This window comes from Sphaeramia orbicularis, chromosome 22 (assembly GCF_902148855.1).
Source record: "Sphaeramia orbicularis chromosome 22, fSphaOr1.1, whole genome shotgun sequence".
Classification (NCBI taxonomy): domain Eukaryota; kingdom Metazoa; phylum Chordata; class Actinopteri; order Kurtiformes; family Apogonidae; genus Sphaeramia; species Sphaeramia orbicularis.
In genome coordinates, this window is record NC_043978.1 from 33,106,257 (window position 1) to 33,128,508 (window position 22,252).

At 38.0% G+C, this 22,252-nt stretch overlaps 1 protein-coding gene across 8 annotated transcripts; it reads right to left on the reverse strand.

Annotated features, from left to right (window-relative positions):
• Positions 1 to 599: 599 nt before the first annotated feature.
• On the reverse strand, positions 600 to 21,134 carry aspg (asparaginase homolog (S. cerevisiae)). 8 transcript variants are annotated; one of them, XM_030126266.1, is made up of 17 exons: positions 20,653 to 21,133; positions 17,243 to 17,369; positions 13,807 to 13,918; positions 13,525 to 13,650; positions 13,315 to 13,398; positions 11,817 to 11,943; positions 11,590 to 11,702; positions 9,777 to 9,962; positions 9,545 to 9,658; positions 9,290 to 9,409; positions 6,911 to 7,006; positions 6,135 to 6,298; positions 4,074 to 4,160; positions 3,484 to 3,583; positions 3,317 to 3,382; positions 3,107 to 3,157; positions 600 to 1,767 (listed from the first exon to the last, which is right to left on the reverse strand). In XM_030126266.1, the coding sequence occupies exons 1-17, from the start codon at positions 20,897 to 20,899 to the stop codon at positions 1,723 to 1,725; spliced, it is 1,965 nt and encodes a 654-aa protein (XP_029982126.1). In that variant the 5' UTR covers positions 20,900 to 21,133; the 3' UTR covers positions 600 to 1,722. The 8 variants fall into 8 exon arrangements, with proteins under 8 accessions (XP_029982126.1, XP_029982125.1, XP_029982124.1 ...); XM_030126265.1 differs by having other exon boundaries at positions 20,650 to 21,132; XM_030126264.1 differs by having other exon boundaries at positions 3,095 to 3,157; positions 20,650 to 21,132.
• Positions 21,135 to 22,252: the final 1,118 nt, after the last annotated feature.

Here is a 22,252-nt window from a genome sequence, read left to right on the forward strand (position 1 = left end):
TTTCTTGTTGTCATCCGTGCCCAGACTGAAGGACTGGGGTGCCACAGCTCTTTATATACTGTTTTGGGCTAGGTTCATACAAGCCTCTCATTCAGGCAGGAATGAGGCCCATGCTGGTCCGACCGGATGAGCTGGGTTCCACCGGCAAGGAGGACGACAGGGCAGCCGCCCTCCAGATAGAGATAGCAAATACCAGTCTATGCGGGCTGAGAAGTCACATGGACATACGGAAATTAGTCTAATTTCTGTATTTTTTTATGGTTTATAATTACTGGAACGAAAAAGGAAGGCTCTATGATTTGTTTCAGAAAGAGCACAATGGTGTAAGACGAGGCCAGTGTTTGAGTTTCAAATAGTATTTCTGCTTAAGGCCCAGAACAGAATCCCATTATTATTCAGGACACATTCTTAGCGAACAAAAAAGAACTCTGAACACTTAATATAAATGACCTCCCACAATTGGATAGAGCAATTCACACAGAAAACCATGTCAAAGTGGAAATTGCTCAGCAATGTTTTGCCAGAAGCTGCAACTGCACAGTTTCATGTGAGTTTCAAGGTTTGGTGCAACACAGAGGCAACTACAGGAGACACTTTTCTCAAACAAAAGGTTTATTTCTGGTGATTTTCCCCACAGAAAAACACACTTTTACACAGACATGTTGTTACAATTTTCAAATATAACAGCAATAGCAACAAATAAGTTCCCTTTTTCAGACCAAAGGATTAATTCATGATGTTCAAGTGTGATAAAAGAATCTGAATTGGTCAATAAACAAAAAAAACAAAAAACAAAAACGAAATCATATCAAACGATGACAAAATTTACACCATTCCACAAACATAAGGACAATAAACCAAGTCATTCATTTGTCATCATGGCAACGGAGGACACAAGTAGACATTCATAATATATAACAGAAAATAGAAACTATTGCATTGTGTTATTGCAGTGATTACATTTCACAGTATAGTCTGAATCTTCCTATGCCATTTTCAAGTGTCAGATATGCGACTTTTCCAGCTTGACAATCACAACAAAAAAACAGGCTGGATGACTCTGAAAGGTAACTGCAGGTTTTTGTCATTCCTGTTTGAGTAGAAGGAAATGGAAATCTTTATTAAGGAGGCAAAGGGATTGTTTGACCAAATGTTTTCCATTAGTTCACGATACTTGTTACTCAGCATCTGATTATAAAAATAAGCACAAAAATAAAGTCTGGATAAAACCCTTCTACAGACCATTAAAAAAAATACTATTATAAGAAGAAGACATCATGACTAAAAATCAAAGGGATGGATTCAGAAATACTTTTTTTTTGGTTCTTATCCAAAGAAGTAATAGTAGTTTTTGCACCCTCCATGTTAAAATACCCTTAATTCCCTGATTGGACATCACATTCTGCTCATACATGATAATAAAAACACCCCATTAAAACATTTTTTTATGGAAATACATTTTCAGTTATCATACTTAACTTCTCAACCATAAAACATACATACACATCATTGCCATCATCGTCAGTGTTGCACAACATTGGCTTTGGAGGGAAACACTGTAAGAACAGCTATCGCTTAAAAAAAAAAAAAAAAAAAAAACATTAAAAAACATTCAAAGTGAGAGCGATTGTGAGCCCCAGCCGTGGACGGTGGGGTGAAGACGGCTCAGCAGGAAGTGGACGCAAACAGAGGACGGCTCTTGTTTGACGAGACAGCGTTGGCTCACTTTCCTGATGGAGTGGCAGTGAACTCGATCACTCCAGCGTTCTGTCGCACACACATAGAAAGAGACACAATTACTACACAGCACTGGGGGGATCACAAGCATTTCAACATTATTGACTACAAACAAACACACACAGGGGGTGTCCTGGAATGAGTGGACTGCACAGATTTCAGATTCACAGGAAGTTGGCAAGCGTAAATGCATTCATAAGGTGACTACACTAGATCTGATGTAGCTCTGACGCAAGCTGATTTTATATGCAACTCATATTTACTCCTTCTCAAGACAAACTGTATGCGTGATGCCTGTGTGTCTTTTGTGCTACTTTTATTCTTGTTTCTTTATACTTGTCTATTTTTATTATTTTTCTCCTATTATTGTAAAATCCCTGGTAAAGTATATTAGTCGTTTTGTGTTTAATATTGCATATAAAAGCTGTGTGTTTAATGCCGTTAACTGGATATGAACCCCTGCTGGATCCTTTCTGCTTAAACTTTGTCATTACATTTACTTGGTTTTATTTGGAAAATGGAAAGATGTATTGGTAGACTTAATATAATTATATTTCATTGGTCTGATTGTTTTTAATTCACTTGTATGGTTTCATCTTGGTTGTGTTTATGTTTCTATATTACCCTATAGATACAGTTGTTTCTGCTACTTGTCCATAAAGTTGGAATAATTCTGTTTTCAGACACATTCCTCATTTTATTCCAATCTACACACACACATTAATAATTGCCTTTGACCAGATGAAATGGTTACTTACCAGTTACACTTCATCTATCAAGAAGAAATCACACTGTCACAATCATTTTATGAGAAGAGGTTTATGTATTTTATTCCATCTTTATGGACAACAGTGTGGTTCGGCTATGTTTTCTGTTGTTTTCCTTTTATGGTGTCATTAAATGATAGGTTATTGGCTTTTGTTGTAACAGTGTGTCTTTCTATATAAGGGATAAGGTGGGTTTCCATCCAAATGTATTGCAAATTTTAACAAAAAATTCAGAAAGTAAACAAAGGAAAATGTGAAATCATGTGTACTTCCATTCACTACAGTTGTAGAAAGAATAAGAGCTGGTTCATCATCATGTAAAACCAAACCACTTGTCTGGATTATATGACACTTGTTTGTTTCCCTGATGTTTTCCATCTAATATGGCTTTTATATTTGTGTCTTCTATTAAATCAAGAGTGTTACAGTCTCATTGGTCAACACACAGACACCACTACTTTCAAATTTCCAGATAATAATGAATAAAACCAGCTGGATGGACTCAAACCTACAGACAGGGAGGGAAGGTCAAGCAGCCATGCTGAGGGAAATCTCATGCATAAAATGGAAAATATAAACACATGCTTTGCCGCATCATTTACCTCATCATCATCATCATATTCATCATACTCATTAAAGTCACCAAAAACTGTCTGAAATTAAACAAAACAAAAGTAATTATAGGCAGGTAATTACACCAAATTATGTGTTGCCATGCATATTAAAATTTAAGATTTTTGACAGGAAAGAAATAGATATTGAGGCTAAAAAGAAAAGTTTTTTTTTTCCCCTGTCTTTTTTTTTATTTTTACCTTGGATCTATTGCTCATGAGCTGGACTAAAAATGCAACGACTTCCTTTTTGCCAACAGCCTGGGCCTGTGACAGGCAAAGAATGAGAACAAGACTGAATAAGAAAAGCTTTTACTACAGGAACTGAAACATGTTATTTGGAAGGTACGCGTCGCCATCGAACCCACCACTTGAATTGCCTTCTGTCCATCATAGCCTGGTTTATTCAGATCCGCTCCGGCAAGGCTCCATATTTCCAGGCCCTCCAGGTCACCGCTGGCTGCCAGGCTGACACACACGAAATGACAGCGTTATTACCACAAAGGACTCAGTTTCTCAAAATCACTTTTTCATTTACAACTCAGTGTTGTGTCTGTTGGGCTGGTGAAGGACAGGTTGTTGTGCAGACTGCAACTGGGCCAGCACATCAACAGAACACAGACATAATGTTGGACTCTGTGACATGCAGAGTGTTTGTGTTTTATTTGAATAGCAGCGCGACTCATGCTTATCGTACTTTATGAAAGGCGTGTTTCTGAAACTGTAAAAAGGAAGTGTCTTGGCTAAACCTGTGCTCTATAGTTTCTGAATCTAGAGATGCAGAGGAGATGCACAGTAATGTAGTCAGGGAGCATTCCTACAGTTTGTGTAACAGTGGGACAACAGGTTGTACCTGTGTCAGCTATGTAGGATGGGTCACTGTGGACGGCTGAGCAAATGAGACTTTGTGACTGTATACAAGTAGAATTGTTTGATGAATTGTTTTCATGCGTCTCACCTGCACAGTTCAACTCCTGCTTCTTCCAATTCGTCCCTAGAGAAGTGGGCCCCAGTTTTTCGCAGCAGTTTCACAACATCCTTGTGTCTAAAATAAAAGAACAGAAAAACAGCAATTTAGTCATGACTGTATGTTAGTTATTAATAGTAAAATCAGTTTATGGAGTTCAGGCATAAATTCTGATCATCACATGATAAATCCTTATCAAGGGGAAGGAACTCTTCAAGATGGTGGTTTTGATGTTGTGGGTCTGAGTTATTATGGTTGGATTCTAGGTACAAGTGCATAAATAGTTGAAGTTTCATTATTATTTTGAGGAATTGAATAGTTTTAATTTAGCTTTTCCAGGTATTATTATAAGGATTAGCCTTGATTTATGGAAGTTGAAAAAGTTAAATTCAGAGAATAGATGGCATCAAATAGGTGCCGTACTGTGCATCATCATTTTATTGTTGAATATTATAAGTCATTAAATGGCAGCAGAATTCAGTAATTTGCACATTGAGCTAAAAATAAAACTTTAAACAGTCCAAAAGGAAAACATTAAATTAACTGAATGTTGGATTCTCCCCCTGCTGTTTGTTCTATTACTGTTGGTATTGGTGTTATGTTTTCTCAAAAACAACAATAAAAAATAAATAACAAAAAAAAGGGAAACATTAAATTTTCACTCTAATCGTTTTTACTCACATACTAATATAAACTATGTTTATGGTGGTTCCTACTTAGTTTTGGTGCTTTTGAGAACAGACATTTGAGTTTCAGTACATTTTCACTGGTACTTTCAGTTTTAACCTTCGCTTTACTGAATTTATACTACACTTTTTGTGGATTTGAACGTTCTGAATAAGAATTTCGTTAATTCTGAAGTTTAAAATTCTGAGTTTCTATGGCTGTAGTTTGACAAGTAGGAACAAGTTCCTTAACCCCCGCATTGAACCGCCCACACAGTCACCTACAGTGACACTAGAAGTGACATGAAAAACATCATACAACAAAAGGCCAAAAACTGGCCACAGCTGAGGCAACGATTCTAAAAATATGAAGTGCCCCTGCCATGTAATGCCGTAATTTACCCAAGTGTTTCATTTGACAGTTAATTGTTGGGAGGTATGTAGAACTCAACTAAAGAAGCTATTTCAGGAGACAGAAGACTTCCTGCTGGGAGCTAAAAAGCAGGTATCTCTCATCTGTGAAACTGGGAGCAGGCTGGTGGGACCGGTTCTGAGGACACTCCCCACATTTGTTCTTTCAGTCCTTCGTTTATGCTCTCCGACATTCCTTATATGGGCATCAGACTGGGGTTGTACTCGAAAAGGTTGGTGACAATCAAAGTGCGTCAGAAATGCTTGACAATTTGAAAACAACTAAAAAGTTCAGTTGTATGACTTAGAATCTCTTCATTTAAGTATTTAACAGTGATCATAGGTGTGTGTGGTGTAGAAGTGTAGGGACAGGTGTAAGAGCTGCAGTGCATCCATCTACTGTCACAAAGGAAACAAGTCCATACACGCAGCAGTAACCGTTAAAATAGGACAAGAGCCATTTGGCACAGCTTTAACACATAACGTTTTCACCCTGAGGCTCAACATAGCACTAAAACCGAAACATTAAGCATGACTTTCTCCCAGATACACAATTAGACCAATGTCAGCGAATGACAAAAATGAAAAAGCAGCTTTGGTAAAAATAAACACCAACTAAACTGTCAGATAACAATTAGCCTAATTAGCTTGTAATTATTGCTTGGCCTTCAAACTGCATTATGAGCTGCTCCCCTGGTTTTAACCCCCCCCGCCACAGCCGCTACTCACTTCCTGTCATTTAAGCCGAGTCAGATTTCCTACCTTGCAGCAGTTCATTTAATGAAGTCCCCTCTAAAGCAGCCATTAACAATGTATTTTCAGGAAATGATGACTGTGAGGAATAACTACAGTTGCTAATGGCCAAAAGAAGGGTTTAAATGCAGTTCTTTGAGCTCTATAAACTCCATTACAACTTAGGGATATTAAAAAGAAACAAACACCTCAGCTTTATAGTTTAAAGTGCGGTGAGTCTTACCTAAAGCGTACAGCATTGCACATGGGTGTGCTCCCATAACGATCTTTAGCATAGACTGTCGCTCCATGGCCAAGGAGGTACTGCACCACTTTAAGGTGACCCTCACAGGCGGCAACATGTAGGGGTGTACGTCCATCATAGTCGCCCAAAGACAGATTACTGCCCTGTACCAAAGGAAAACACAACAGCAGGTACACAGTTCACCTGGTGTTTAATTTATGAACAGAACTACTTCAGTTTGACTGCTCAAAAAACACTACAAAAACTGTTTTAACATTGACTTAGCTTAATATTTGCCTTTAATTGTTGAGGTTTCACATAAATATAAGGACAAACCTCCAATTTGTTCTAAGTATCTGTATGGTAATAAAAGCAGTAACTGCATTCCAGCGCAAACACGTGCATGTGACTAATGAGGCATCTCTAGGCTGGCCTGACCAGTCTGGCCTCTGCTTTTGTTTGTCTTTGCTCCTCTGCGTTTCTTAGATCTATTTAACTTGTAAATGTGTGAACAATTCACCTTTGAGACACTGAAAAAAATTTGATCAAGATAAACTACGTCAAATGTTACTCTGCTGGTTTAAGTATACACCATGTATGGCTAAAACTCAATAAGCTTTAACCTGTTCAGTATTTATTGCAAGATTTATCCTATACAACATAGTGACTAAAAAGCAAACCTAATAATCCCCGTCTAGTTCCATTTCTAACAGTTAAACACAGTTAAAGATGGTTAATGATTATTGATTCTACCTACAGACTAAACTCTTTCCTACCATTTCCTTCAAGGCCTCTAGTGCTTCGATGTCTCCGATCTTAGCAGCTGCACATGCCAGCGGTGGAGTCAGGGCGTCACGTATAGCTTCTAGCTCCTGCACACACAACAACCTTAAGTCAAAAAGTGACTAATTGTATGAAACACATTTTTAACATTGTTGATTCAATACTACAAATAAATTAAATATCACACACATCAACAATTTCACTAGAACATCAAATGAAACTGATTGAGAAATCCTAAAAAGTGAAATTGTAGATGGTGTCAAAGTCAAGGCGTACTTTACTATCACTAAAGGGCAATTCATTTTACAGCAAGTAGTATGTCAAACATAAAAAACACCAATCCACACTAATAAAAAATGAAAAAACTATTAAGTAAATACATCGAGGGACAGAGTGTTATGTACTAGTATTAAAAAGGCCAATGGAAACATGAATGAGTTCTTCAGTCTGTTTGTCCTGCACCTGGGCAGACTGTATCTGCGTCCTGATGGCAGGTGTAAAGGAAGTGGATGGAGCCACCGTGGGTTCAGGCACTATTTTATACTGTTTTAAGCTTAGAGTGAAATTTTTGACTGTTGTCATCATGTTGTCCTGCGTTAGTGACTATGTAGCGAGCTGAAGTCTCTTCTGGTTGTGTCCCACCGTACCCTTTTTTGGTGAGAAAAAAATCAGAATTGTATTGGAATCAGTGGAGAGAAACAAATAATATTTTGATTCCCTTCAAATTATACCATCATTGTCAAATTCAAACATAATTTTACAAGTCAAGAAAGTTGAAGTTTCTTGTAAAACAACTACTGAACTGTCAGACTGTGAAATACGTAAATATACAGACTACACACCTGAAAATCCCAGAGGTTATGTGATAATAAGCTGTTAGAGATGCCTCTGCAGCTTCCAAGTGCCCGGATTTAGTGATTTTTACATGCTGTAATAGTTATTTTTAAATCTTTTCTCTTAAAGACTGGGGTGGTGCCAAGGCAGCAGCCATTTCAGTGTTAGTGACGTGTATTAGGTGAGACAAGAGATGCAGTCCATTCAGTTTTCTAGCACAAAAGTGGGTGTTCATTTACTATTTGTGCCACAAACCATGACTTTCCTTGGTTCTAAAAATAGCTTTTACATTGAAAAACATATGAGTGAGTAGCAGCACAACTGAAAAAGGATTGAAATACAACCTGTCTCTCTCTATTGACTACCGTTCATATTTGTTCCAAAATAAGGTGTACACTGGAAGAAGGAGGACTTCGGCTATCTATTTGGATAAAAGAGCAGGGCTGGGGAAGTGTGAGAGGTGATGGGTGAAACACAAGTTAACATGCTAGCCACTACCTTACTACTAACAGCTAACTGACAGAAAACTGTAACTATACTGGGAAAGTCATGAGAAATTCCACTGTGTAATTTACTTGTCAAATGATAATGCATGCAGTTGTGTTTGACAGCTTCACAAAAAATATGAACATACTAATCATTAGGCTAGCTGACAGATGATATAATTCAATGATTAGTGCTAATATTAGTAAATGCAGCCCAGTTATGCTACGAGGCCACATTACTGTATAATTAAGTAATTTGAAACTTCACAAAACATTTGCATTACAAAATCATGTTACAGTTTTGTTAGTGTCATTTTTAGGCACAACTACAATACAGCTGTCTATCCTCTTTTAATAAACAGAAGTTCAGAAAGTCTGATTTAGTAGACGCACACACTGTCAATCACATCTGTCAATCAAAGTCCACAAGAAGACATCAAAATGATTTATTAGCCCGCCCCCCAAGGGGAGGCAACGGGTACTGTTTTTAGTTCAGTTTGTTTGTTTGTTTGTTTGTTTGTTAACACTCTAGCAGCAAAACTACTGGTTGAATCCATACCAAATCTGGTTTATAGATTGCCAGTGACTAAGAATAGATGTCATTACATTATGGGAACAGTAGGTCAAAGTTCAAATTTCTTATGAATTTTTAAATTCTTTTGTTTTCCCCATTTACTTATAATGGGTGAAATTTCAAATGTCTATAAAAATGTCAATTTTGTTTCAATTTACTTCACACTTGGCACATATATAGAGGCAAATTGATATGCTGACATCACCATACGCATAGACATAATGACATCACCTGGATCAATGCCAAAATAAGCTACAATAGGTGCGAGGGGCGGGGTTTGTTGTGCCTGGCACCACTTGTTAGCCCTAAAATCTTCTTAGCAGAGCAATAAATTGGAGAAGGATCATCAGTATACTTATTTGATGGTATAAATAAACTGAATGAGACCATGGGAAGTCCTGGTGTAGGTTAGTGGTTTCAGTTTAAAGTTGTTGCTGTCCCTGTGTAGTGACCATGTCTTTAGGCACTCATGCCCTCACCTCTTTGCAGCTGATGCTCAGAGATTTGGCGATAACCTGGATGAAACGGCTGTCACTCAGACACAGCTTGGCTCCTGCTAGGTCTGCATTCATTTCACCTCGAAGGTTTTCACTCATCATCTGGAAAGAGAGACACAAAAACACTTTCCATCACTTTTCATTATTTATTACTTATTAAATTTTTTTTCCCCGATGGAGATCATTTGTTATTTGCTTCAGTTTTTGACGGTAAACAGTATAACTTCAGACACCAACCTTTTTCTTGGCATCTAAATCCAGGTCCTGCTTTGCCAACACATAGGACAGCTTTGACAGGGCAGCCTCAGGGGTCATGTCACCACCAGCTATTAGGCCTGCATCTATCAGTACCTAGCAAATCAAACAAATGAAACGGCCTCTCACATCTGAAACCACAGTATTAGTCATTTTCTCCCGATAAATGGGGAAAAAGAGAGGTTATGACTAGCTCACAGGTGAAATGACCTACCTTCCCAGTGGCGTAAGATGTAGACACAGTCCCCCTGAGACACTGTGTGCAGTTGATGATAATAACACCAGCATCAGTGGCCTTTTTCAACTCCTCTAGCAGGTCGCGGCGGTTATCAGGAGCATTTCCACTACCGTATGTCTCCAGGACCACTCCCTGCATGGGCGGCTGTAGGAAAGCCCTCACCTGGACACAGATATGAGCTTCACCTTAGAAAAACTCCTAATATATGCCCGACTGAACTGGCTACTCATCTGTGCAGAATTAAGATTGAAGAAATTAGTATCCCATGTTATTTTTCCTGCAGCCCTCTTATTCAAACGCACAAGACCATCCACTCTCCTAAAAGCCCATCTGGTGCTATCTATGCACCCAGTATCTCAGTCGCTGGTTGGCTGGCACTGGGAGACCCTATACCACATCATTAGCCATGGCATATGACTCGAAGGGCAGATGACTGAAATGGCAGGAACGAGAGCAATTAATCTGAAGGTGTTAGCAAGCATAAAGTCACTTGGCAAGTCCAAGGCAGTTAACATAAAATGTGGGGAGAAGGTGACATTAAAGGTGCCAGGTTCAGTCAGTATTTTTTGATGCGATAAGCAGTTTGACAATAAGTGGTTGAGGCAGATTACCAGTGAAGCTCTCACACAGTAGAGACAGTGGGCACATGAGAGCCTGGTGCCTAATCAAAACTCTGCCTCATAAAGGCAGTTAAAGGCTGTAAGGAAGTCTTGATAGCCAAGCTGGGCAGTGGGAGCAGATTGAGACTGTAAAGTCCTTCTCCCAGAAGCCTCAGGAGGGGGAGGTGCAGCTAAACATTACAGTAGCTATGCCAGTCCTCCCTCTTTACAGGGTGATTGGTCATGGCCCATAACTCCTCCTCAGCTTTCTCTGGGTTGAGATTTGATGGCAGTTTACACGACTAGGAAAGCAACAGAAGACGGGTAATACAACGATTAAAATAAAGTTAACTATGTTCTGTTACAACTTGATAAAAACAGTTTTGACACGTTACTCATCTTTGAAGAATATATGTTTCTTTATATTTTAATCTAATCAGAACAATGAGGAGTTCATTTCAAGTTCCACTCTTCTGCTACTTGTAACAAACATGTCCTTTCATTGCACTAAATGTAATAATAATTCCTTAAAATGATGATAATGAAATATTTAAAATGATAGATCCATGTCATATATTAAGATGGATACTTCAAATTCTATCATAGGTTTCCAGTGTTAAAATTCAAAGAAATATGTCATTTTTTCATGATCTGTTTCATTTGGTCAGCTGTCATGGAATCATACCTTCACTTGAGTCTCTCTCATTAGAACGAAAGACCAAAACACATGGCAATAAATTATTAAATCTTTAATACATTACTTTGAATGTATGTGTGATTTCTCAAGTCAAGATTTTCATCAACATTGATGGCAGCTACTTCACTGTAACACTTTTTTTGTTTTGTTTTGATTCACAGACCCTTAACAACAAGGGATTCGAAATGGAGGACAGAGATTTGGCAAGAGATTCTTTTTTTTCATGATATTCATTTTTTCCAACCACTCCCTGCTAATGGGTAGTAGGAAGGATCTGGACTAAACCATCAATACATGCATCAGTCACGTTACTGCAAGAAGCAATACATCAAACGAAGGGCAGTAGAATTCCCCAAAGACAAAAAAGCATATTAATTATTCAGTCCTGTTTGACATCACCAAGGAAAGGACAACATCTAATGTCACAGAGACAGAATAAGCATATTTGGTCCAATTCAGGGATTATACAAACACCTGCATTTGAGTAACTCACAGTAGCAGCGGTGATCCCTGGGAACAGTCGGAGCAGGCCCACGTTCCTGTTTAACTCAGTGCTCACTTGAAACTTTGCTGTGGTGTTTGCTCTCCACACTGTGTCCCAGTTGACTGAAGGACAGATGAGACAGAGGACAATATTTAGTTGAGGATGTAAGAACAAACTGGTTACAATTTGGATTTGTTCATCACACTAAAACAAACACACTGCACACCCTTGCTTACTTGAAATGTCGACTTCAGCAGTGGCCAGTGGAGGTAAATTAGGAGAGGAGAATGCATTGAAACTCCCAGTATCCACTTTGGTGGAACGATTCCCTCTGTATAGTTTGTTGTAGAAATACAAGCACACCTGTACAGACAAAAATGTACCATATTTTATTAGACAGAGACAAACTCTCTTCACCATTGACTTGAAGATGACTTTGTTTTAACCCCTTTTTTCCCCATTAAGTCAGTATTTTTCAACCTTAGGGTCGAGACCCCACTTAGGGGCCCCTGGAATTCAAATGGGGCTGCCTGAAATTTCTAGTAATTGATAAAAAAAAACAAAAAACAAAAACATACTAATAAAAAATACATGGTGAGTTGAGAGAGACAATCACAATACATAAAAGACATGACAAACTCTGAAGCTGAAACTGAAGCGCTGTGGTACTGTTTATCTTTCAAATGTTGATTGTGGCCGGTTTAAGATGCTGCAGCTCTTTGATAATTCATAGTTTGAGTTATTGCCTCCGCCAAGTGTAATGGCGACGGTTATGTTTTCATCGGGGTTTGTCTGTCTGTTCGTCTATTAGCAAGATAACTCAAAAAGTTATGGACGGATTTTGATAACATTTTCAGGAAATGTTGATACTTGCACAAGGAACACATGATTAAATTTTGGTAGTGTCGAGGGGGGGGACTGATCTGCCTTGGCGGAGGTCCGAGTGCTTTTCTTGTTGTTTTTTCAGTATTAATTGTCAGCCTTGTAAATCCAAGCTGGACTGACTGTACATATCCTGACCAAGGAAAATAAAATTCTTACTTTGTGCAGTAATCTCAACCTGTCTTTTCTGCCTCCGTCCATAATAATATACATTATATAGACTAAATGTAATCTAAAATTAACATTTATTTGCAGCATAGTATAGCAAACTATTACATGATCAAAAACAAATTAATTTTAGCAAAAAAAAAAGTCTCTGTTTTGAATGTCTGGGGTCGCCAGAAATTTCTGATGTTAAAATGGAGTCACAAGCCAAAAAAAGTTGGGAACCACTGGATTAAGTCTTTGTAAACACAATGACCTTTACATGGATTAATTTACAGGTGACTTTTCTGTGTTCTTCCTCCTCTGGTAAGTGTGGTTCAGCATTGCGTAACTGTCATACTCTTTTGTTCAAAAGCATTTTCATCAGACAAGTTGTTTAAGACAGTGGTTGTTATCTTTTGCACATCGCTTGATGTTGATAGTCAAACCTTGAAAGTATATCAGTGTAGAGTTTATAGTAGCAACTTGATTTTCTTTACTCCGCATTGACAAGTATAATTACACGCCAATTTGGCAGCAATTTTAACAAAAGAAATCTAGTTCTGTTTATCTTGTAGTATACTTTTTTTGTCTCCCATCTTTGCTTCTTTAAAACTGATGATGTGAAAACAATTTAAAAGTCACATATCACATACTGCAGATCGGTAGCAAGAAGGTAGCAGTCTAAAAAAGGTGGCACTTCCTCACCTCAGGTATAACAAATTGACCAGCAATCAGCAGCGCCCCCAACAGGTTGTCTCTACCATCATTCCTCATCTCATAGATCGGCACCTAAAGCAGAACACATCTCATCTTAACAGGGTAGTAAATACTTGAAATCAACAGAAGCTCAAATTTTTCAAGACACGTTTTGTCACTTTTTTTTTTTTTTGGACTTCAGATGTCAACAACTCCTACCTGTGACCCGGTAAGAATGATTGGTTTGCCCAGATGTTCACACATAAAGGACAAGGCAGAGGCTGTGTAAGCCATAGTGTCTGTGCCATGGAGGATGACAAAACCATCATAGTTTTCATAGTTTTTCTGCAGCAGGACAAGAAAAAAGACCATTTAGAACACTTAATATGGCAACATAATCATTTATTTTTGTTGTTATCTTGTTATACAGGGATGTGTAGTCTTAAAACATAAATTATATAAGAAGAAAATTAAGAAGAAGAAAATTAAGTTATAAAGTACCTCAATGTCTTTTCCAATTTTACCCCAGTCATCTGTGGTCATATTGGAGGAGTCCAGCAGAGGACTGTACTCTAAAACTGTGTAGACTATCCTCTTACTGTTTTCACTCAGTCTGCAAGAAAGAATAATTGAACCAGTTTTCATTTTAGTCATCAAACACACACATTATTAACAATATCATAACACAGAAGACAACCAAAAAGGTGAAAGGTTTTAGTGTCATCTCAAATGCAAAACATAAATCAGGACATGGTTAAAGAATTAATTAGTCTCTATTGTGACATAGGATTATTTGGCTTAATTGTGCCCATTTAACAAAGTTGGACTAAGTTGTTATATTTGAAAAGTGAGTTTTAAGAAGGCCTGGGGAATGCTACAAACCGAGCTGACTTTATGAAGCGAAAAAAGCCTATTTAGATGAGCCTTCTGTCTAAGCAGCAGGGCAAGAGGGGGGCCACTAAACCTGTTCCAAACACAGAAATGTATAAGTGGAAAAAGGGAGGAGGCCTGTTGGTAGAGAAAGAGCTGTGTCTTAAAATGTATTTTTGTTCCAAGGGTATGTGTTCAGTGTGGACAGTGTGTGTTCTGAAAACAATCAGTCCTCTGAGGCATGAGGGAACTGATTTGATATATTTTGAAGGGAATTAGGTGAGTCAAGTTAGGTTAGGCCCAGGGCTCATGTCTCTTTTTCATTCCAATTACAAGGGTGGGACCTTGCATATCTACATATTTATTTTGCTTGTAAATAGAGTTTAACTCGAGCCTTAGAGAGCTCCACCTGCGACACACTGCAGGCAATGTGACTGGCTAAACTGCGGCTCAATAATTTTCCTTTTAATCTCCCTTTTAAGGAAAACACAGGAGGACCCCCCCACCCCCTCACATTATCATAGAGCAGCCTCAAAACACGGACATCAGAGCTGAATGGAACAGCAGGGGGAGAGGGACGCAAACCCCAGTCCACCCGACCAGGGGTCCTAAAGAAAGTCTCCTAATTAGCCTCAAGTCCACACATGACCCTAGAACATATGCTGCTGATAATCTTGAAACCAAAGTGCCACAAGAACACACTATTTAAATCACCAATTATTCATTTATATCTGCGAGTGTACCCAGAGGTATAGCAAAGCATTAGCATACTCACACTAAGATGCCTCTTAGCTTCAGAATAATGAGTGTGTGTCTGTGGAGGTGGGGTTCTCAAGATGAGGAAGAAGGTTGAAGCTGGGGGGTGAAGGCCTTGTGGTATTAGCTCGTAACATCACAAGAATACAGCTTTTCCTTAAATCAATAAACTAATTCCCTTCTTTAACATAAGCCAGGCAATACACACCATCAACAGCATATCTAGTAGACTTTTAGATAACCCCTCTAACTCACATTAATACTTGTAAAGAACTCACAAATAGAAAATTGAGTAAATATTATAGTTACAAAGTATGTAATGTCTGTTAACAGGGGTCTCTTATTCAAAACAATTATAAAAGGTGTTGAAGTGGATGAAATTGTGTAGTACCATGGGATTATGGGAATTGCTGTTTTCACCACCATAGCAAACAAAAATCTAAGCACGTAAGGGGATGCATTGAAGTTTTATTCATATTTAATTTAGCCATATGTATTCATTCAATGTTATTTCATTTGAACGAGATAGCTGCAAGTAATGTTACATGTTAATATTAGTAATACAGCTGCAGGCACACAAGAAAAATGCAGTTAAAATGAATAAAATTACAGATTTCTCTGCATTTGAGTATTTTATGTGTATAAGAAATATTTTATATTATGTAAGTATACAAGACATGCCTATTCCTTTTTTCATAGTTGAGATATTTTTAGATATTTTATTGCAGAACAGGAAGAGGGATTTTTGTGGCAGCTAAAGGGGTGTCATAGAACACTTTTCTTAAACAATTATAATAAACCTCATGTTCAAGGCCTTACAAAACAACCATACGCTGAAATTATATAGACCCTATATCTTTACCATACACCCTACTCCACCCTGCTGCTGCTCAGCTGATTTTCACAGTGACAATCAAGATTAAAGGGGTTCAGCCTGTATGGAGATTAGTGAGTGAGGGTCTGCTTTTACCAGAGGTGCCCCACAGCCTCTAGAACAGAGCTGTTGAAATATCTCTGACTGATACTTCCATGTGTCACAGAATATTAGACCAGCTGGGAAACTGGTTACAGGGGTCTCCACAGCACATGCACGAGATGTCAAGACAGCCAGACTCAAACATGCATTAAAGCAGATTAGCCTTATTTTTACCAGCAAGTCAATAACGGCTTTTCACAATTAAACTGGGCCTCTCATCCTCCAGACTTTGGAGCGGCAGGGTTTTAGGTGACAGCGTTGGACAAGAGCAACATTAACAGTCACGATCGACTTCAGGCTGCATACAAATCGGTGCTTGTGTATCCTTCCTGCTCCTTTTGCCAACATGCATTTCCTGTCAGGCAAGCACGCCCACAAATATGGTCTAAGGGACAACAGAGACATTAAAAAACTGTTGAGCACAGAGCAAGCACACACAATGTGACCAACGCTACAGCACCCGTGAAACAGATGATCAGAATGGGGCGTTGGTTTCCTGTCAAGACAACAAATGAAGTTTAGAATAAGTCTACTGCTATTCCAGGTTTTTTATTTCCTGCTTTTTAGATATTTATGGTATGTCATGACCGTGTTTCTAACTGTCCTCCAGGATGTAAACTATTGTTAACAGATGTATAATGTAGTGTCCTGCAGTACCGGCCTGAAATGTAGATGTGAAAGACATTCTCTTCAAGGTGGCCTACTCATACTGTAGAAACAATAGAGTTCAATACTGATTATTTCAAAGGTAATTTTCTGTAAGTGTAGAAACACACTGAAGACTGATGAATTATGGAGAACACTCATGGATGTATTTCGCATAAAACATTTATTAGAACAAACTCGTGAGAACAGATATCACTCAATACTAAACTAAATTTCAGTTCTGAATGCACACCTTATGTACTACAAACATCATAACTCAATAATTGGTCCGAAATAGGGAAAGGAGTCGATGTGTCTCTCCATAAATGGTTGAATAGTTGAATGAAATACACCTAAAAGCTGGTTATTCATCAAACCTAAGGAATGCATTCCTAAAGGAGACAGAGGGAGGTAGTTTGGGTATAACATCCAATGGTCTGGAGATGTTATGTCTATTCCGGGTAAAGGAAAGAGCAGATGGACCTTAGTCCAAACCTCACAACATTTAAGAATGGTTAAGGCCAAAACTTCTGTGACACATCCCATTAAGTTTCTTTCAAATAAAGGGTTAGCTGTTATGTACTAGAGAAGATTATAGGGACTGTAAAGAACCAAAGAGTTAATTACAAAACAAACCTTCACATTAAATCTCAGCCACTGAATCATTTTAAATATTGTCTTTAAACTTACGGCAGCACCAGGGTGTTCTCAGATCCATAATAGTCATACAGGCAGGTCTGCTGGGCATACATCTCATCATGGAGAATAGGCAGCTTACGCAGGCTCTTCACGAAAGCATTGGCTTTTGGTGCAAGAACTGCAGGTTAGAGTAACAGAAAAAGAGCATTTTGTATTGCATGTTAAATCACAATAGTTGGTGAAATGTTTTATTTTTGACTTTGAAGTGTAAATGGTTTACACCGATCATCAGTCTCATACTGAACCCTAGTGGACAATCTAAGGACTGGCACAGTCATTGGAACTGGGAAACCCATTGATAAACAGTCAATAGCGTCAGGCAAGGTAATAACATCCAAACCAGTAAGTTAATAATAACAACATCATATTGAAATACATCACTCTGGACTCTGCTTAATAAACTAACATCCTGTGACTACACATAAAACAAGAATCAGCTCATCAGAAGAGAAAGGAAATGCTCTGAAAAACCACCAGTCTAAATGCGAGACAACACGTGGCTCTGACAAAATAACTACCTTAAGCACATGAAGGGAAAACTGAAAACTTTTGTTAAAAAAGAGGAAAGGATTAACCAAGCAACGATGCAAGGATTAAAAGGTTCAATGTAGACTCATGTTATAGTGCTACACAACCTACAGGGTGGGGAAGCAAAATTTACAATGAACATTTAGTTGTTTTTTCTCAGCAGGCACTACATCAATTGTTTTGAAACCAAACATATATTGATGTCATAATCATACCTAACACTATTATCCATACCTTTTCAGAAATTTTTGCCCATATGAGTAATCAGGAAAGCAAACGTCAAAGAGTGTGTGATTTGCTGAATGCACTCGTCACACCAAAGGGGATTTCAAAAATAGTTGGAGTGTCCATAAAGACTGTTTATAATGTAAAGAAGAGAATGACTATGAGCAAAACTATTACGAGAAAGTCTGGAAGATACTATTAAAGAAGAATGGGAGAAGTTGTCACCTGAATATTTGAGGAACAATTGCACAAGTTTCAGGAAGCGTGTGAAGGCAGTTATTGAGAAAGAAGGAGGACACATAGAATAAAAACATTTTCTATTATGTAAATTTTCTTGTGGCAAATAAATTCTCATGACTTTCAATAAACTAATTGGTCATACACTGTCTTTCAATCCCTGCCTCAAAATATTGTAAATTTTGCTTCCCCACCCTGTAGTTTGTAATTTTATATCATGGCAAATGACTATGACAGACATGATATGATGGGTGTGTGTTTAGCAGTTAGACCAACAGAGACACATTCAATATTCTTAGTGTGACTGCATGTGATAACTCAAGGCCATTTGAAGACAATAGTAACAAATATGGCTATGAGAAAGGCATGATGAATGAATGTTATTACATTGGCTTAGAAAATAAAAAATAGATGAGCAGGAAATAAGACAATACAGTACAATATCTGAAAAGTTGATGAATGTAAACAAGTAAGAGTGATTCCAGCGGCAAGACCTTTGCATGTTATTTTTCCAACAGTACATGCTCCAGATGTTACATAACCCCTCATGTCAACATCTGGTTAGTTATTCATTGAGAAACTGAGGTTATTATGGTTGCATCAAGAGTAGCTGATTACAGAGCAGTGTATTTGAACTTAATTGCATTGTCATTGTTATCTTGTCAAAATGACTAGAATTAAAGCTCGATGTAGAGGTTTTATCAATAGAAACATTATACCATTTAACCCATAAAGACCCAAACATCCACCATCAGCCAAAAGCATCTGGGTCAATATATAAGGGACTACAAGGGACTTTTTGAGTGACCCTTACAGGGTGACAGGTATAGTTGACATTTTTGCTGTTTTCAGGCCTAAAATCAATAACACCACATGGTATTTTTACACAAAGATTCTTCTAAACATTATATACACAATTGAAATTGAAAGTTATTTATAAAGATATTGCAGTGACACTGTTGAGATAAAAGTGTGATATATACACACTTGACTCACACACTACTTTATATTAAACAACTAAAAAAGAGGAGAAAGAACATATCTTGGAGTCTTGCAGGTCTTTTCTTCAGGAGGAAATGACATCATGTGGAGCAGGTCATGTGATTTGGAATTAACATACTTTCATGAGAGGTGTGTTTGTAATGGATAACTTAACTGAAAGTGATTTCTCGGACACAGATACAATTTGTTATTTTCCATATAAAATTTGATATATTGCCAAAAAAGAAATATATGTCATGATTAACTCAACCTAATAAAAAGAACACAATCAAAACAATTTTTGAGTAAGCTCATTTTATTATTGTTTAGCTAATTAGAAGGTGGTTGTTATTAAATTCAGACAGTTATTTAGTTGACATTTTACTATATCTAGTCATTTTTTATTACTAAGTGATTGATTCCAAAATTAAATAATTATGGAATTTTTAAAGCCATGATCATCATGAACATAAAAAAAACATTATTATTATTATTATTGTTATTATTATTATTATTATTATTATTATTATTATTATTATTATTATTATTTTCTTTACTTTTAATAAAGATGTATGCAAAATATATCCCATGGACTTCAAAAGTCGCTCAATTATATATTGACCCATCTACTGATCTAAACTGTTTAATACCTGCTGAACCACTGATCTTATTAATACATGTAAATAATTGAGGTAAAATGCAGTTTATCATCTTTTCATGGTCATCAGATATGACCCATTTGGATGTTCAGAGACTCCATAGTGAATGTAGAAACCTCATCATCTTCTGCAGCATTGATTCACCAGTAAAACCCATGTAGTTCAATAAATGACAGTGGCTGAAAACATTTGTTCTATGTTCAGTTCATTATATCTTTTGTTGAAAACGTCTCTTTTTACTATTTTTTTCTGATTTGATCAAATAACCTTTGCATTAACTCCAAGCTTTTATGAATACCTACAATGTAGATGTTCATAAAGATCACTGATCATGTAAATTCTACATGATCAATGAATTAAATATAGGAAATGACAGAATTTACACTGAAAAATGTAAAATGCAGGAGAAAATATTGCAATAAATGGTGATGAATCACTCAGGAAATACAGAAGAAAATCATTTGGAAGTTGGTAGACATTAAGGAGTCCATCTACAGAGCAGCATTTGGTGAACATGCAGGAAAACACGTGTATAAACCGAATGGTCGTCACATGGGGCTTGTAAGCATGTCCATAGCTTCAGTAGCATTTAAGCTTGCTATTTTGGGATGCACTTGCACGCTGCTGTTAGGCAGGGCTTAGTCCAGTCCATGCCTCATGTTCACACAAATGTGATGCAACCTGCACTAAAGTGCCCACAAGCACCTGCTGTGTTTACATACACACCAGGCAAATAACAACACAGGTAGTTAAAGCAGTCAAACTTACCACCACTGTCTCTGAGTGTCATCCCTATGGTTCCTCCAGTGTTGATGACCAGGACTCGTGCTTCGGCGGAGGGAGAAGCGAGCGGTTCAATGGACTCCAACGAATTACAGCTCGACAACTTTCTCCTTCGACACGGATGAAGCTGAACACTTCTCGAAGGACTGACATCGTTCGACTCAAAAAGGTCTAATGACGGCTGTGACAATGCCCGGGCCAGGGATGTCAGGTCGTTAAAGCTTGAATCCGCCATGATGACTTACAAGTAAACTGGGGCTGCCCCTTTAAAAACACAGACCTGGGATGAAAAAGAGTTCAGAACACGGTGGGCTCTAAGTAAACACACAAACCTGAGACTACCCTCAAAACGTCAGTCCCTCTGACCTCATATGCAAAAATAACGCCTCCATAATAAAGCCTTTGGTCTAATATAACCACACCGGTACTTCCTCATTTCGGGTCTTCTGCAATTTTGTCCTTGAGTTGTGGATGAACAGAATCGCCTCTGACGTCACACGGTGGGCGTGGCCTAAACATTATTTCCAAGGAATACAAGAATACTTAACTGTACTGAAATCATTGTGGAATTCATGTCAGCAGTTTGGTGGTCTGTATTAAAGACTAAAAATGACTGATGATGACTAATCCAAAGTATTACAGCTAAGGAAGAATCATCCCCCAACAGTTTAAGTGCACGTCCCAGTATACATGCTTGCACCAGCAGAGTGACAACATTTCAAAATTATACCTTTTAGGTTATCACACCCACGCTTCTTGTCTTCCAGATACTGAAGCAGCTGGGTTTTAGGTGATAAAATTGGACAATGGTGAAGTCAAGAGTCAGAAAAATACCTCAGGTCACACACAAATCTGTTCCTTCCTGCTCCCTTTGCCAACATGTATTATCTGTCACAAAAAAGGCTTTATTGTATAGGATTCATTATGGATTCATTGAATTTTTTTTAGGGAACGAGCGTGGAAGGTAAGTCCCACTCACTCTCAAGTGAGTGGACTTCACTGGAGAGGCAAGGCCCTATTGTATTTTGTTAGTTTTTTAGGGACCAAGCCAGACAGGTGAGGCCCTCTCACTCACACAGAGTGAGAGGACTTGCCTGGAACAGCAAGGTGCTATTGTATTTTGTTTGTTTTTAGGGACTGAGCCTGGAAGGTAAGTTCCTCTCACTCACACAGAGTGAGAGCACTTGCCTGGCGAGGCAAGGCCCTATTGTATTTTGTTCATTTTTTATTATTCCGTGCCACTTAAAACTATAATTTGACCCCTTAAACATGCTCAAAAACTCACCAAATTTGGCACACATGTCATGTCTGGCAAAAAATTTTATAAAATGTAAAAGTAGACCCCATAGGTGCCAAAATGTGCTCATCAGCACCACCTACATACAAAAAAATGGCCCTAGCGGCCAGTAGGAATGTCGTACAGACATGAAACGAATGCCAAAAATTTTTTCTCATCGAGCCTGACAAATCATATGCTGACACCCATGCACTAACTCCGACAGGAAGTTAGCAATATACCTTTCAATGAAAAAATGCACACACACAAACTTCCAGGAGGAATATCCTAGAGACGTGAAACCAACTGCAA